The sequence below is a fragment of the Leptonychotes weddellii genome, chromosome 1 (assembly GCF_054177405.1).
Source record: "Leptonychotes weddellii isolate Sample4059 chromosome 1, ASM5417740v2, whole genome shotgun sequence".
Taxonomy (NCBI): domain Eukaryota; kingdom Metazoa; phylum Chordata; class Mammalia; order Carnivora; family Phocidae; genus Leptonychotes; species Leptonychotes weddellii.
The window spans coordinates 10,951,258-10,969,009 of record NC_138369.1 but is presented as its reverse complement, the minus strand read 5'-3'; the positions used below and the strand labels follow the sequence as shown (position 1 = coordinate 10,969,009).

The window sequence follows — 17,752 nt, the reverse complement described above, 5'->3', positions numbered from 1 at the left end:
TTGAACTCCAGTTGACTTTATAAATACCTTCCCAATGAAGCCATCCATGGCTGAACCTCAGTTGGGGCAGGTCCTGTCAAGACAGCGAGTCATGGGCAGGGGCCTTGGTCTTTTCTGGACACGGATCCCTCTCAGCTACCCAAAATATGTAGAATTACCAAAGCAATGCACTACGCAGAGAGCAAATAAAGCGTTAAAGAGAAATGTGTGACCTAGTAACACATTTACTGTTAATGTGTTAAATGATGAGATTTAATTGCTGCTACTTATATTGTAGTTTAGAAATAGTAGTGAGTGAAATGACATTTGAAGGCATTGGCACAATTGTCATTTGATGTGCTAAAGCATATCAGAGTTGATGCTCCCTGTACTGCTACACGGTTGACCCTTGACCAATGTGGGGATTCGGGGCACTGACCCCGCCACACAGTTGAAAATCGGTGTATGGCTTTTGACTCCCCAAAAACTTAACTAATAGCCTACTATTGACCAGAAGCTTTACCTAAAACATAAACAGTCAATGTATGTTTTGTATGTCATATGTATTATATACTGTATTCTTGCAAAGTCAGCTAGAGAAAACGAAATTTTTTTTTTAAAGATTTTCTTTGTAAAAAAAAAAAAATTATTTATTTGACAGAGACAGAGTGAGCACAAACAGGGAGGGGCAAAGGGAGAGGGACAAGCAGACTCCCTGTGGAATGGGGAGCCCAATGGGGGACTCAATCCCAGGACCCCAAAGTCACGACCTGAGCCGAAGTCAGATGCTCAACTGACTGAGCCACTCAGGGGCCCCTGCTCCCTTCTTATTTGATGAGGGTCCTGGGTTCAAGTGTGTGCTCTGCTGCTTACTGAGCAGGTGACCTTGAGCAAGTTGCTTGGCTTCCCTGAGCCTGTTTCCTCATCTGCCTGAAACTGACCCTGGACATGCATGGCCTTGTACACAGGAGGTCCCCATGGTCAGGCTCTTGAGGGCCAGGGGCTCTGGGCACCTGGCAGAGCCCATGCTGCTCTCTGGCCTCACCACACAAGAGGCGGGTACCACTGCCCCGTGTGCTTTGCAGGATGAGCCCAGTTTGGCGCCATTTTTCACTGGGCAGTGTGCTCGAAGGGATGGCCATCTCTCTGTGGAGTAGTCAGTTGGTGGACCTTGGTGGATGCTTATGCATGACTTAACCCAAGAACAGGACTGATCCTTTTGTGTCATGGGAGCCAGGCGGCGGCTGCCGTGCATAAAGCAGCAGTGTGGGACGAACTTCCCCCAGCTGCTCACCTGCCAGGCGCCCTCAGGGGGAGGGTAGTTGAGGATGCTTGCCACTCAGATGCTCTTCAGCTGGCCTTTCAGCGCTTGGAGGGGCCACACTCAGCACCACATGGGGATAGCAGGCAGAGTGCCTTTCTTGGGATAGTTCTGGAGCCCGTGCCTGAGATTATAGCTGGGTGGGTAGATAGGCTCTGTCCCTCTGGGCTCCACAGCTCCTGAGCTTCCAGAGTTGGAAAGTGCAGATTATTCCAGGAAGGTCCATTCTCTTTGTCCAGGTGATAGAGGATCTTGTTGTCCCAAAGACAACAATTAGGCCCCCTGGAAGCCAAGCCAGGATCTGAAGGGATTGATCTGTTCTTGGCTCTAATAGTGATGAAAGCCGAGTGCCTGGCAGCCGCAGGGGACCTCATTGAGGAGACATGGTGACGCTCTGTGGGTGCAGGTTGCCTCCCTATAGGACCTAGCCCAGCTCAGCCTTGGCCAAGTCAGGTTCTGTTTCTTAAAAGTAAAAATGCACGGATTTCATGCAGCCTGCTTTGTGTCAGACCCAGTGAGGGTGAGAGCTTTCCTGAGACATGCCTCTAGTAACTAGGGGCCCATATCTGAGCCAGCTGGCTGCTATGAGCCTGACCCCCAAACCCTAAGTCTGGCTCCCTGCACAGTGCCTGCTCACTCCTTCCGGAGAAGGAATACCATGGGCTGAGGGCAGCCAGGTCGGCTTTCTGAGGCCTCACTGTACCCACCTCACGTGCGTTGGTCACATCTGCTCTGCTCTCATTTAGAGTATAGGCCCAGTTGAACCCTGGGCCCAGTGCCCTCCCTCTGGTGTCTGCAAGAGTGTGTTGCCAATGACCGAGGGACTCAGAACTGCAATGTGGGTGGACCCAGACCCCCAGACAATTTTGACACCTCTTTGAGATGTTTGGAGTGTTCTGGCTCAAAATATTAGAGCTTCTAGAACAAGAGAGGGTGACCCAGCTCTCTGGGGAGGTTGGCTTGTCCAGACGTTCCCCTAAAGCCTCAGGGATGTCTTTGGAAGTCTTAGAAGGGATTTCCCAGGTGAACCTTGCCCTGTGTTCTAAGGTCGAGTCTCTGAACCGGCCTTCTGGCAGAAGCAGCCTCCTTGGCTCAGAGGCAGTCCCCATTCCCAGGGCCCTGGTTGGCAAATGGCAGGGTCTGCCTTCTCTGTGTTTCTGAGCAGTTAGGATTTACTCCAGTGCACTGATAAAGCTGGCAGAGGGTGTTGAGCACGGCCTGGAGCTGACACCCAGGCTGATTGGAGGCTGGCGTTATCTGGAGGCTTCGCTAGGGCTGGAGGGAGTGGAGAGGCTGTGGAATCACAGCGCGTGCCCAGGTGACAGGGCTGGACCAACACTGGGCGCTGAGGCTGGGAAAGGTCCCTGACCTGGTGGCTCCCGAGTTGCAGGTCATGCTGTGTGTGTGGCAGGGATGTAGGAGAGTGACCTTTCACTAGGCACTGACCAGAGGCCATGGGGTACCATTGTGCCCCGAAGGGAAGAGAGGGCTGGGTTTGCAGCCAGGGCTTTTCTTTGTCTGTGATTTGGGCCTGTGTCTCCGGGGACAAGTTTGTGGCACTTTGCAGGGGGCTGGCTGTGAGACAGAAGACGTGCAAGCTGCGCCCACTGGGAGATGTGGAGCATCAGGCAGCCGAGCCCCGGGGATTCCCCCCCAGAGGACCCATTGACGTAGGTCAGGCCCTCAGCTTCCTCCACTGTCACTCGATCCTCTCTCAGGTGTCTGGGGAACGGGGCTGTCATGCCCCCCACCCCTGCCCACCGGGCTCTGGGGGCAGAGTGAAGGTTGACACTGAGTTCAGTGCCTGGTGTGATGAGTTTTAGTTGAGTTAGAAAAACAAAAGAAGCCCACCCAGCACTCAGGCTCCTCATGAGGCTGTGTCAGGAGAGCATTGGTGCAAAGCGCTCTGGGTGCTTTTTTGCTCATTGATCCGTGTTTCCCGTGTTTTCATTGGCCTGGTCAAGGACTGTGTGAGAGAGAGGAGAGGCTAAGGACACACCTTCCTGAGGTTGGCTTCTGCCTAGACAGAGGAGTCTCGGGTCCCAGGAGCAGAGTGAGGGGCCAGGGACTGGGGTTCTGTGCCTGAGCTTGCTCTGTCCCAGAAGGTGAGTGGTAACACAGAAAAGACGAGACTTGAGGTTTGACGGTTTGGCCATTTGCCACCGTGGGGACAGAGGGACCGAGTGCAGCGTGTGGACCTGGCCCCTCCTCAGGCTGTGCTCAGCACTGCAAGCTACGTGCACGGCGGACGTGCAGCAAATAGCGAGGTAGGGCAGCTTCTTAATTTTTCTACTTGAGGAAAGGCAGAGGGGAAAGATGAAATAGTAATGAGACATAGGTGTTGAAAAGAAGGCCTGACCCAGGCACGGGTTGCACAACTCAGAGAGGTGGCAAGGGCTGGTAGCTCACGATAGCCACACTCCCCTGAGAGCAGACCTGGGACTGTGGGCGCATCTTGCAAAGGGCCGTGTTTTCTGTTGATGGAGCAGGGCTTAGTGGCATAGAAGCACTTCAGTGTGAAGAGTTTTGTTTAGCAAATGTTTGTCTCATCCCATTATCATGGGATCATGCACCTTTCACAAGGAGTTTGGATAAATTGTGAAATTGGATTAAGATCAAGTGGGGTGATGACTGAGCATGAGCCATTCAGGGACCCCAGGGCTGGTCTTCCTGTGAGGTTGAGATAAGCTCTGCTTGTGGAGTGGGGACCCCAGCCCCGCGCCCCCCCGCCCCGTGACCTCCAGCAGCCTTGTCTTCTCTTTGTGTCTCATTTTCCTCACTTGTAACAGTAGTTATCTGATACCTGAGTAGTTGAAGGTGGGGTTTTATGATGGAGGCTGGTTGTTTGAGATATCACAAGTTGTTGTGTTCGATTTGGCTGCAGGTGCTGTGCCGAGCCTGTGCCTAGCGCATCCATGTAACGCCCGCTCTGGTCAGGGCTCAGATGCTGCCCACCCTCATCTGAGTGGAGCATGTGCCAGACCCTGCCCTGCTGGTCCTTCTGCACTTCCGGGGTCCCGATGTACCCTGTGTTCTGATTCACTTGGTGTCCCAGCTGTAGGGTCATTGCTTTGGGCACCCAGGTGTAGTCGTGTTGGCTGATATACAAGGGGACACAGGGAACCTGGTGGGGGAATGGTCTTGGCCCTGTATGGCCCCGGCCCAACTTGTTGGCAATACCAGTGTGTAAGCTCGAAGCAGTGAGAGCTGTAGTTCAGGGTGAGGGGCCGGTGTGGTGGAAGGAGGACAGTACCTAGCCCACCCCACCAGGGTCATGAGACTAAGTCCAGACGGTGTCTGAGTGGTCAGCATCCAGGGAGCTTCTGTGGTCATGATCCAGAGTGCACCAGACACGGGAATCTGAGAGAGACACTTCAGTGGGACTAGGAGGGTTGGAAGGCTGGACCCAGCAGTTCCCTAGAGCTTCTTCTCTGGGAAAGGAAGGGAGAGTTGGTAAGAATGGCAATTTAGATTTTCATAAAATAGAACTATTTAAAAAAAGAAAAAAGAAAAAAATGGTAAGTGCCACTTCATCAGAATTAAGAACTTCTCTTTGAAGGACACTGTTATAAGAAAGAAAAGACAAGCTGTGGACTGAGAGAGACTTGGCAAAACTCACGTGATAAAGCTCTCATACAAAGATCTCTCAAAACACAGTACTAAGAAAATGACCCAGTTTTTAAAAATGCACTACAGCTTTGTGTAGCTTCACCATGAAGATGCAAGAATGGCAAATTAGTCCATGAAAGACGCCCCACATCAGTGGTCAATAGGGAAATGCAAATTGAAATCACAGTGAGCCTACACTGCCCAACTTTGAGAATGGCTAAAATAAAACAGCTGACAGTGCCAAATGCTGGTGTGGACAGGGCGCAGGTGGACTCTTTCTCATTGCTGGTGGGGACGCAAAATGATGCGGCCACTCTGGGAGATGGTTTGGCAGCTTCTTGTAAAGTTAAACAGACACTTACCAGAGGACCTCCCAGTTGTGCTGTTGGGTGAAACGAAAACTCGTGTCCGTACAAAATCCTGTATGTGAATGTTTATGGCAGCTTTATTCATTAGTCCTCAGAACAGGAGATGAGCCTTGTGTCCTTCAGGCAGCAAATGAATGAACAAACTGGTATAATACAGTAGGTTAACAATAGTAAAAAGGAATGGACTTTGGAGAGCGCAGCATAGATGAATCTCAAAGGCATTCTGCTAAGTATGTGTGGTCAGCTGGATAAGGGTCTGATAAATGTCCAGGACTCAACCCCTAGAACTTGTAAATGTGACCTTAGATGGAAAAAAGGACTTTGTAGGTGGGATTTAAGTTAAGAATCTTTAGATGGGGAGATCATCCTGAATTATCTGGGTGGGCCCTAAATGTAATCACAAGTGACCTTGTAAGAAAGAGGCAGGAAGGGGCACCTGGGTGGCTCAGTTGGTTAAGCCTCTGCCTTCGGCTCAGATCATGATCCCAGAGCCCTGGGATCGAGCCCCGCATTGGGCTCCCTGCTCAGCAGAGAGCCTGCTTCTCCCTCTCCCTCTGCTGCTCCCCTGCTTGTGCTCTCTCTCTTTGTCAAATAAAATCTTAAAAAAAAAAGGCAGGAAGAGATTTGACAGAAGAGAAGGTGGTGTGACCACAGAGGCAGAGATTGGGGTGATGTGGCCACAAGCTGAGGGATGCCTAGGGTTCCAAGAGGCTGGAAGAAGTGAGGAAGGACCACCCCCTAGAACCTCTGGACAGAGTGCAGCCCTGTCCACACCTGGATTTCAGCTGGGGAATACTGATTTCAGACTTCTGGCCTCCAGGACTGTGAGAGAATACATTTCTCTTGTTTTCAGCCACCAAGTTTGTGGTGATTAGTTACATTGGCCACAGGAAACTAAGACGGTATGATTCCATTTATGTAACCTGGGAGAGGCTCAACCGTAGGGACAGAAAACAGATCTGTGATCGTCAGGGACTGGGGATGGTGGAGGGTTGGAGTACAGGTGGGTATAGGGGGAATCAGCAGAAAGAAGGTGGCCCTTCTAGTCTGCCTTTATTTGCTGACCCAAGAAGAGCAAACAAAACATGCAGGGGTGGGGGTTGTCCGGATCACAGTTTCAGGTGATTTGCATCTTTTTTTTTTTTTCCTAATCCTCAAACTTCTCTAAACCTCAAACAATACTCTGTGTACCTCCATGAATTTAGATCGAAGTATGTGCGGTGCTGGCCATTGTGTGGGTCCTGATTTACACCTGACTCTAGGCTGCTTGGAATCTCTTTTCTTGCTTTTTAGATACAATTTTTTTTAAATGTATTTATTTATTTTTGAGAGAGAGAGAGCCCACGAGCAGGGGGAGGGGCAGAGGGAGTAGACTCCAGGCTGAGCAGGGAGCCCAACACAGGACTCGATCCCAGGACCCTGGGACCACGACCCGAGCCGAAGGCAGATGCCCAACGGACTGAGCCACCCAGGCGCCCTCTTTTCTTGCTTTGGTGTGTCCCTCCACATAGTGATGAATGTGCTTCCGTTCTCCCTGTCTGTACTTCACGGAAATGGCCCCTCACGGTCCCAGACACTGTCTAAGCTCTCCACAGCCTCGGCATCCTGCTCAGAGTCTGCCAGGAAGTTGCAGGGAGGATTCCTTGAAAGGAGTTTCCCAATTGTTTGTGCTTTACTGGAAAGGGGGGGAGAGTTGCCAGGAGGTCAGCAGCCAGGCCTTTTCTCAGGACTTAACTGCCCCCTTTCCTGGCCGCATTCTGCTCAGGAGCAGATTGAGTGATTGATCACAGCCCCTGAGAAGTGCTGGTGCACTTCACTTGTGCTTTGCCAAGAGGGACACCCTTTAAGGAGGAACAAGCTCTTTTCGGCCCATTTTCCATAGGCACCTCTGTGTTCTGGGGGTCAGGCCATGCAGATTGCAGGGAGCATGTTTCCCTGGGTGGAGTTCAGTGCTGCTTCCCACGCAGGGCCCGTGGAGGACGTCCTGGGGCTCTGTCCAGGTCAGGCCAGTCCTCACTTGTCCTACCTCTGCCGGCTCTGTTCTCCTTCCCCAGATGATGTGCAGACTCCGTGCTTTTCTCTCTCACTGACCTGGCCCCATGTCCGTTCTGTGTGGTATGGGAGGTCTCGTACATGTGCACTTTTTTTTTTTTTTTTAAGGAGTAAAGCCCTCCTTCTTTTTTTTTAAAGATTTTATTTATTTATTTGAGAGAGAGAGAGAATGAGAGAGAGCACATGAGAGGGGGGAGGGTCAGAGGGAGAAGCAGACTCCCTGCCGAGCAGGGAGCCCAATGCGGGACTCGATCCCAGGACTCCAGGATCATGACCTGAGCCGAAGGCAGTCGCTTAACCAACTGAGCCACCCAGGCGCCCACATGTGCACTTTTTATTAGAAACCTTTCACATGGGAGTGTTAACGTGTGGAGATGACAGAGATGAGAACGATCGGCCCTGTGCCATCACCCAGCCTTGCCCTCTGTGAGTGCCTGACCCTTCTCGGTCCAACTCTTCCCCCTGCTCTTCCCTGTTCTGCTTGTTTAGTTTTGCTGGAGCATTTGTAAAACAATCCCAGGTATCTTTTCCTTTCACCCTTGGCTTTGTCAATGACTGCGTTGACTGTTAACGGATATGGACTGTTCCTTTCAGATGCAGTCTTTACTGAGCTCTGTGAGAGCGTGGGAGAACAGCCCCTGGCACCCTTGCGGCCTGTCTCTGCTGCGTCTTCACTTGGCTGGGTCCATGCAGAGCCACATGTGATGTGCATGTCAGGTCTGGTAATTTATAGCACTCCGTCCTTCTTCCTTTTATGCCATCCATCTGTTGAAGAAACCAGGTCATTTGTCCCGTGGAGTGTCCCACGTTATGGCCCACGTTCTGCTCTGAAGATTGCTTTCCCCTTTATTTTCCTCATGGCAGCAGTTAGCTCAGGGCTTCTCTGCCTCAGCACTGCTGACATTAGGGGCTAGAGCACTCTGGGGTGGGGCTGTTGTGGGCACAGCATCCTGGGCCTCCTTGCACCTGATTCCAGGGGTGCCCTCCTCCCCAACCAAGTATGTCTCTGGACTTCACCACTGTCCTCTGGCAGGATCACCTGGTTGAGAACCCTGAGTGTAACTCAGTGCCTTACCCAGTGTGCTTCCTGGACCTGGAGGTGGATTTTGTAAGCTACGTCCTGTGGCTTCACCCGTGAAGTGCTCTTCTCCGTGGAGAGCTATATGGGGATTCTGGCCATGGTGAAGTTCTAACTCACCCTCTCCCAGTCCTAGCTTAAAGGGGTCTTGGGCAGCACTCCATGCCTCCTCCCACGGGGCTACCTGTTCCCCTGCTCTGCTTGCTCCCTATGTCTTCCTACCTTCATCAGCATCTTTATGATACCTGTGGGAGCTGCTTGGGGACAGAAGACTGCAGGGTGTTCTGTGGTGACGCCTCCTCACTGCCCACCCCCACCAGGCCTCCTGACGCCCCCTGGGCTCTTGGCTGAAGCACAACACCAGCAGTGACACCTGTCCCAATGAACTCCTGGTTTCAGACCCTACACACGTCCAATAGGAGATGGCGTTCTGCTACGCAGGGTCCTGATAGGGCCAGTAGGGGGGGCAGCCCTCCATGCCTGCTGCAGTCACTGCAGTCGCTGGCCTGCTTGGCCCCTGGGGAGGATGTGACCTCTGAGCCTATGGTGGGAGTGATGTGACCCCTCAAGAGGGTCTGCAGAGACTAGAGGCATCGTGTGTAACTTTGCCAACCTGAAGCGCAGCCCACACAGGCACTGAGCGTGACATATGCAGACAGGTAGTACCGTGTCCCAGAGACTGTTCTAGGAAGTTACATTACCTGGTGACTTGCTAATCACAGTCTGGGGAATAACGCGGAAGCTGCCAAGGCAATAGGGAAATGGGCAGCGCCCCAGCTAGTCTGTTGGACCCTCCTGGCCTTGACATGTTCGCCGCCTTTTACCTTCTGTCCTGCTGAGGAGGCAAGGTAATAGGGTGGCAAGGCTTCCCTAAGAAATGGTATGTCCCTGGTCCCATGAGCTCTTGTCCCCTGCAGGGAACAGCCAGCCAGAAGGCAGTGGTGGGGCATGTTAGCACGGTGAGCCCATGCATTGCCAGGGTGTCCCAGCTGCTGGGGACCAGGCCAGGCGGGTCCAGAGGGTGAGCACTGGTCCTGCTGCGAAGGCATCTCCGACAAGGGCTCTGGCCGCTTGCTCCACAGACACTGTTGGTGCCACACCTTGGGGGGAAGTCCACGAGCCCAGGGGAGGCCCTGCACTCGCCCCACGGCCGCTGACTTGTTTGCAGCATGCCTTCTTACCCAGGGCTTCTGTCCCGCTGCTCCCTCTGCAGCCCCTGCTGCTCCGCAGCTCCGCCCCAGCCTCGGACCCGCCCTCGTTCGGGTCTGCTCGCTCGCTCTCTTTTTTTTTAAAGATTTTATTTATTTATTTGACAGAGAGAGACACAGCGAGAGAGGGAACACAAGCACGGCGAGTCAGGGAGGGAGAAGCAGGCTTCCTGCTGAGCGGGGAGCCCGATACGGGGCTCGATCCCAGGACCCTGGGATCATGACCTGAGCCGAAGGCAGACGCTTAACGACTGAGCCACCCGCGCGCCCCAGGTCTGCTCTCTTGCCATGTCCACTGTACCCCTCACTTGATCCTTCCATGTGCAGTCAATGGCCACGTGCTGGGGTGGCCTGTGTCTGGTTGTCCTGCCCTGCCTGCCATGCTCTGTGAGGCATGGCCTGGGGCCTGAGGGACTCGGGAAGTGCCCCTCGAGTGCATAAAGGGGTAAGTGTCCAACCACGCTAGAGGTGCACAGCCAGCGTGTCCCGCAGACAAATATGCAGAGTCTGGCTGCTCTACCCCCCAGGGCCGTGGCTCAGGGAGGTCGGGGTTAGCTTGGCACTGGGAGAACGCAGCCCTCCAGTTAACCTCGTGCTTCAGGTCATATGGTGGCAGGACCCTGGGATAGTTTGCTTCCATCTCCCTGCCCCTACCCACCCAGGTCCTTGTGCCTCACTGCCACCCTTTCAAGGCTGCACTTCCAAATCCTTACTTCATCACTGTTTATGCCTTCAACAGACAGTGATCTACAGAAATGTCACCACGAGACAAAGTCTTCCATGTTCATACACATATTCCCTGTGCCCCAGTGCTCTTCATCCTGGGTGCAGATCCACGTGTCCATCTGGTGCCACGTTCCCTCCTCCTGAAGGACTTCCAGAACCTTCCTTGCAGTGCAGATCTACTGCAGAGATGATCTCAGCCTTTTTCTGCCTGAACAAGTTTTTGTTTCACCTTCTCCTTCACTCGATAAGGAACTGTAGGTTAGCATTCATTGCTCTTGCCTCAGTCTTTTACAGATGTCCTTCCACGGTCTCCAGGCTTGTTTCTGATACTTGGTCTTGTGAGTTATCTTTGCTCCTTGGTTCTCATAGCATGTCAGTCAGCGGTCATACTGATTTGCTTATGGTGTGCTGTGACATGGTTCTTTGTTTTTCTGCTGGAGCTTCTGGAATCTATGGAATTATTGTGTTCCTCACATTTGGGCCATTATTTCCTCAGATACCAAGCTCTTGGGATTCCAGTTATGCATATGTTGGAACTCTTGGTACCATTGTCCCATGGTTCACCGAGACTGTGTTCATTTTCCTGTAGACTTTTTTCTGTATATGATTCATTTTGGATAGTTTTTGGTAGTTTGTCATCAGGTTCATAACCTTTTCTTCCACATAGTCTAATATTAATCCCACTTCGTGAGTTTTTCTTTCCAGATATTTCATTTCTCAGCTCCAGAAGTGCCATGTGGCTCTCTCCTCATACCTCATATTTCTCTTCTCACCAGTTCAAGTTTCTTTTAAACCCTTGAACATTTTTCAAATGTAATGGTTACTCTAAAGTGAAGCCCTTGTCTGTCAGTTCCATTGTCTTTGTCCTTTGTGAGTCGATTTTCATTGGCTGAATTTTCTCCTGGGTTGAGGGGGGGGGTCACATTTTCCTATAACTTCACATGTCTGGAGGTTTTTGGTTTTGGATACTGAGTGTTGTGAATTCCATGGGGTCATGTGCTGGATTTCGTTGTCCTTCTTAAAGTGTGTTGGTTCTGCTGCTGGCTGCTGGCGGGCAGTTTGGTTAGTGGTGGGTCAGCTGATCCTGCGGAAGCTTGTTTCTGAGATTTTCTAGTAAAGGGAACTGAGTGAAGCCTTTACTTGAGGGCTAGATTAGCTCCACTGCCGAGTGGGGTACAGTGAGAACTCCCTTGGACTGGCAACGCATAATGGCCTCTCGTAGGCCATATCCTCTGGCTTGGGGCCCTGCCTCTGGGGAGTGCCCGTGAGCCTTCAAGGGGAGCAGCTCAGGGCCCTGTGCAGGCTCTAGGAGAGGCTTCTGCACTGCCCCCTCCTCCATGGGCCTTTGCCCACACATCCAGCCCCTTCAGCCTCCCCAGCCCGTGATCTGGAAAGTTTCTTGAGGCACTGAGCTGGGCGGTCAGAGGCTGCCACAGGGGCCTACGGCATTTGGGGGTCCCCTCGGCCTGCCTGCCCCACCCTGAACCTAACTCAGAGGGAAGATTAAGAATTGGTGAATTTGGGGCGCCTGGGTGGCTCAGTCGTTAAGTGTCTGACTTCGGCTCGGGTCATGATCCCAGGGTCCTGGGATCGAGCCCCGCATCAGGCTCCCTGCTCGGTGGGGAGCCTGCTTCTCCCTCTCCCTCTGCCCACCCCCTCCTCATGTTCTCTCTCTCTCTCTCAAATAAATAAATAAAAATCTTAAAAAAAAAAAAAGAATTGGTGAATTATGCAGCCAGCTTTATTCCAGTAGGTTCTTGGAGGTGACAGACTTGATGCGTTTTGAGTCATTCAAATTAAACATATTTGCTTTACAGTAAATAGCTGAGAACTTTTGTTTAGAAAAATAAAAACCTTACTTTGATCTAAAAACAGATTTCCATTGCAAGTAGCAACCCCCTCCAACAAAACAGTGTGTGTCAAAGGCCACTTTAGTGGATGTTGGACACACACAAGTGGTTTCAGTACATTTTAGAACTCTTTAGAGATTTCTCTTTTCTTAAACCTTCTTGTAACAATTTTGTTATGCTTCATTGAAATGTTCCGGGGCTTCTGAGCTGGGAGTTTGTGGCAGGTGGGGTGGTCACATGCCGGTGTGCAGGACACTCCAAATCAGATTCCTGCAGCCCTTGGAGAGGCGACCCACCTGGCGCCTGTGGTTCCTCCTGGAAATCTTAGGGGGGGTGGGGCACAGTGGTGAGCAGGTGCCCCATGCAGAAGAGTCTGCACAAAAGGTCAAGGTAGGTGCGCCTGGGTGGCTCAGTCATTAAGTGTCTGCCTTCGGCTCCTGCATCGGGCTCCCTGCTCCGTGGGGGGCCTGCTTCTCCCTCTCCCACTCCCCCTGCTTGTGTTCCCTCTCTCCCTGTCTCTCACTCTCTGTCAAATAAATAAGATCTTAAAAAAAAAAAAGTCGGGCGCCTGGGTGGCTCAGTTGGTTAAGCAACTGCCTTCGGCTCAGGTCATGATCCTGGAGTCCCGCATCGGGCTCCCTGCTCGGCAGGGAGTCTGCTTCTCCCTCTGACCCTCCTCCCTCTCATGCTCTCTGTCTCTCATTCTCTCTGTCTCAAATAAATAAATAAAATCTTAAAAAAAAAAAAAAAAAAGTCAAGGTAGTCTGCCCTGGGGTGGAGGAGCTGATGGGCAAGAGCCGCAGCTGACTCAGGCAGCCTCATTAACCCAGATTACCAAGGGTGGGCCCTACTGGGCCTGTAAATGTGGCCGGCTGCCCACTGTTGGGTGGTGTGGCCCGTGACCTGAGTGCCGTTAGAACACACCTTGTCATCCAGTGAGTGTGAGGGCACTAAGGGCTGCTTCTCCCTTTGTTCTAATGTCCTACCAGGTGGGGCCCCTTTCCCCCTGCCTGCACAGGGCTGGCGGAACTTATTTGGGTCTGGTCCTGATGCCTGTTTTTGTTAGTGGCTATAGACGGGGCCTGTGGGGAGTCATGCAGGTATGTATGTGATAGTAACAAGTGAATTGCTCTGCTGTTGACAAGAAGAGCCTGGTTCTTCTGCTGGAGGGAGGAGACACCATGAGAACCAGGGGCCTGGTTTTCTGATGATAGCCAGGCTGCTTGGGGACATGGCCTTGGCATTGTTGAGAAGGCCTGGGTTTTTAGGCCTCTCTGCCAGCTTCTCCGATGGGTAAAGTCACCACTGTTGGGGAATGAGTGATTGCAGGAAAGGAGTGCTCTAGATAATTTGCTTGGCAGCTACCACGCCAGTTAAACGCTTCACTAAGTGGCTCACAGGGAGCATGTGGTCCAGGGGGAGGGTGGCCCACCACGCCAGCTGGTGTGGGTGCTGGTTGTTGTCTGCCAGGCACTGCTGGGGCTGCCCTGGTGGAGTTCCTTCTGGGACGATGCGCCCTTTTGGATTCCTCCCCATTATTACTCTAAATCCAGACTTGTATCATCACCATTGTCATGTCCCCTGTCCCCCAAGCTCCTCCCCCAACACAGGCCTTGCCCTGTGTTGATAGACACGCAAGGCACTAGAGTTAGCCCTAGGCTGGCTCCTACATGGGGGCCTGGGCTAACAGACGTGGGGGTGCAAGAAGCAAGCCCCAGGTGCTCTCTGCCACTGTGGCGTCCCGTGTGTCTGCTCTGGGCTTTGTACCTGCTGTTCCCTCTGCTGGGAGCAGCCTGCCTTCCTGTCTTTGATGATCAGGTGAGGTTGGTAGAGAGTTCCAGAGGACTGCTTTGCCTTAGCATTGCCTTTGCTGTGGTGTTCTTGTATCTTCTGTTTCCTTCCATCTACTCTATATCCTGCACTGAAAATGGTTAACAGGCCGGAATATCTCCTCTGGGTGTTCAGGAATCCTCTGTGTTCAGGTGATGTTGCTCAAAGCCCAGGAGTCTTCAGAGAAAGACCCTCTGTGAGCCTGAGGGCAGGTCACAGCTGTCATGGAGGTGTGTGGATGGCCCATGGAACTTACCTGCTTTAGGCGTAGGGTCTGTGAGTGTAAATACACCACCCTAGACGTCTAGTTGCCTCCGGCAGCCTGCAGCCACTGCCCGCTCCCACCCATGGCCCAGGCACTCACTGATCTGCTTTCTGTCTCTTTAGTTTTGCCTTTCCTGGAAATTTACATGAACAGAATCATCCGATGCAGGATGTCCTATGTTGAGGTACTCTTACTTAGAGGCTTTGAGGTTTGTCCATGTTGTGTCCATCAGGAGTTCGTTCCCTTTTATTTCTGGGTAGTATTCTTTTGTTACTTAGTCCACCAATTGATGGGTATTTGGGTTGTTGCTACTTTTTGGATACTAAGAGTAATTCTGCTGTGCACATTTCTATATACGTTTTTGTGTAGACCTATATTTTCATTTCTCTTGGGTCTGTCCCTTGGAGTGGAAATGCTGGGTCATATGGTAACTGTGTTTAACCTTCTTTAGAAACTGCCAGATCGTTTTTCACAGTGGCTTTGCCGTGTGCATTCCCACCAGCGTGTTGGGTATTGTCCTTTTCGTTTTAGCCGTCCTGATAGGTGCATGGTATCTCCCTGCGAAACCTGCACTTCACTGATGACTAGTGGCTTCATACGTGCTCATTGGCCACCTGCAGGTTTTCTTTTTGTTCTCTATCTTTAACCCAGTTCCAAGCAAAGGCCTCTTAAATGTTGTATCTCCAAGGGCCTAGCTGGTCCGGGGACCCCACAGGTGCTGTGTTTCTCATTCTCTGAACATCAGCCCCAGGGGTGGGGGGTGACGGGCAAGGTCAGGTTGTGGCTTATAGGATGGGTCAGCTGGTCCTGAGCCTGCTTTGGGGAAAGCCTGGCGTCTGTCTTCAAAGCACGGCGACCCTCCAAAGCAGGGGTTGGTTTCCGGTCCTGGAGCAGGACAGGGGGCTGGAGGATGTCCCATATCTGACAGCCTGGCAGTGAGAGGTGATGTGCTTTGGAAATGTAGGGTGGTTTCTAGGGTGTCAGATCCTATGGGAGTAAGTGCTGGTGCTTGGTGTGATCTCTCAGGACATTTGGAAATTCTGCTGCCCCAAGTTCACTGACAAACTGCTCCAGTGACAGTCCTTGAGATTTGGCAAAAGAGAGGGCTCTTGGTAAACAAAGTGTGTGGGAGGGTGGTGGGGGGGAGTACATGTACGGCTTGTGTGGTCCCAGCTGCTGAGCCATGTCTGCCTCATACAACTACAACCCTCAGCCCAGCAGCTGATGGACCCATGCACCCCGAGAGGCCAACCTGCCTGTTGGTTGGTTCTTCCCGTGATTCTAGAGAGCTACTTCACCCACCCAGGGCCTGTGGTGGGCCTGACAGTCTGGGTGGGGACCAGACAGGTAGTCAGTCCAGACACCTGGTGTCTGGGGCCAGCTGGGAGGGTCTCCTCTCACTGCCGGTGGGGCTGGGGTGCAGGCCCGAGGGGCAAGCTTGGATGGAGATGCGAGAGCCCAGGCGTCTGGAGAAGGCTGGGGAGGATAGTGGGCACAGAAGCAAGGAGGGTTTGGGGACTGAGAGGGAAGGGGTTGTGGTGACAAACTAGGGCCACGCTGTGGGGTGATATGTGCTGTACAGAAGGTGGGTGCTTGGGCCCAAGATGGGTGAGAAAGAGAGGTGCGACCCTCCATCTGGATCCGTGTTCTTTCTAAAATTCTGACAGAAGGCTGATCTCTGAATAGCTGAAGCTTAAAGTATTTTGAGTTTTTAAGTATATTTTTTCTTGTGACATTTGGAAATTCCGCCACCCCAAGCTCAGTGACAAATTGCTCTGAAGTTGTGACGTGGGAGCTGAGCAGACCTTGGGCCCTGTCCTGGCAGGGTGTTTGGAGTAGGGGGGCATCACCTCGTCAGCCTGCCTTCTGGCCAGCGGTGCTCATCCATTGTGATTCCCTTCTGAGGGGGTGTCTCTGAAGCAGGGTGGTCTGGGCTGATGTTGGTTTGGGGGTAACAGTGAGGGGCTGCCCATTGCCTGTGTCTCCACTCTTACCTCTTATATACCTGCCATTCAGGAACTCCTACTGATGCTTCAAAATTCTGCTCCAGTGATCTTTCCTGTAATTTTCAGACGTGTGTGTGTTTTCTCTCATGTCTGCTGAAAACACTGTCCTTACCCTACTCTTTCTATACCTGGGAAGTAAGTCTTTGGATTTCGAGATATCTTTATTGACATTTTCCCATTTTGCTTTTTTGCAGGAGTCTGTTTCACTGAGACCATCAATCCGATTTCAAGGAAGTCAAGGGGTGAGTCTTTTTTGTCTTAAGCGTGTCTGGAATTGTGACAGTGTGCGCTCTGGCCTGTTGTGGCATGCTGGGCACAGAAGCAGGCTGGGAACAGCATTTTGGTCCCATCTCTGTGTATGTCAGGCCAGGCGCTGTGCCGAGCTAAGGTCTGCCAGGTTGGTCCCATGACCGGGGCCACACCAAGAGGCTCTCTGGGGTGAATGCAGCTTTTCTGTCCAGCAGTCCTTCAGAGTCTCCCCTTCCTTCCTATAGCCAATGCATAGCTGACTCCCAGGCCCCCTAGTCTCTGTTCTGATATGATCTCTGCACTGATTCAAAACTGAGGTGTCCCAGGGGCCAAGTAGGCCTGGAGCCGTGGCCTCCCCAGGAGCTGGTTTGTTGGTACACCTGGGACCATGGGTGTCTGATTTTAGTACTGGGCTGCCGATGGCGGGAGGGGGTTGTTATAGAAACTGAGCACTCCGTGTTTTCTGAAACGTATTTATTTTATTCTAAATGATCATCTTATAGAAAAATTGGGAGAATAAAAAAAAAAAGTGGGATGAGTTGTCCACAATTCTTGCCCCCCAAGGCTTAGGAGCCCCCTGTATCCCTCACCCACCACACATGCCTTGGAACATTTCAGTTTTTTTTCTGGTCTTTATTGCAAGTCTTTTTTTTTTTTAATCTGAAGTGTTGCCACAAGTGTCTGAGTCAGTTTCCACCTGACAGCTGGCCGGCTGCCTCTTTATGGAGGAGGTCTGTGGGTTTCACCCCTGCCAGTGTGTTCTAGAGAGACAGGGCCTCTAGAAGATCCATGTGTCTGTGTGTGCAGATGCAGAGATACCAAGAGATACATTGCAAGGCATTGGCTTCTACAGTTGTGGGGCTGGTGAGGCTGAAGTCCATCCATGGAGCAGGCAGGAATGGGCACTGTGGTCCACAGGCGAGCTAGGGAAACCTCAGTTTCCCTTTTAAGGCCTTCAGCTGATTGGATGAGGCCCACTCAGACCATCGAGGGTCATTCTCTTAAAGTCAGCTGGTCGTGGATGTCACCACATCTACAGAATACCTTCATCCAGATTAGCATTCATGGCATCACTTGGGGCTGTGGCCTGGCCAGGTGCACATGTGAACTGAACTGACCATCATACCAAGACCTGTCAAGGTCATTAGGACCCCCTGAAAGGCCCCAGAGTCCCTGCTTCCCCAGTGCCTCCTCAGGGACATCGCACCTCC

General features: G+C 52.1%; 1 protein-coding gene across 2 annotated transcripts in view; it reads left to right on the top strand.

Moving 5' to 3' along the window:
• The window catches only part of ELL (elongation factor for RNA polymerase II), a 71,143-nt gene that overhangs the window by 26,498 nt on the left and 26,893 nt on the right, over positions 1–17,752 (top strand). For both annotated transcript variants that reach the window (XM_081815551.1, XM_081815552.1), the window contains exon 2: positions 16,487–16,534. In XM_081815551.1, coding sequence (XP_081671677.1) covers positions 16,487–16,534 — 48 coding nt within the window. The remainder of the gene's footprint in view (positions 1–16,486; positions 16,535–17,752) is intronic.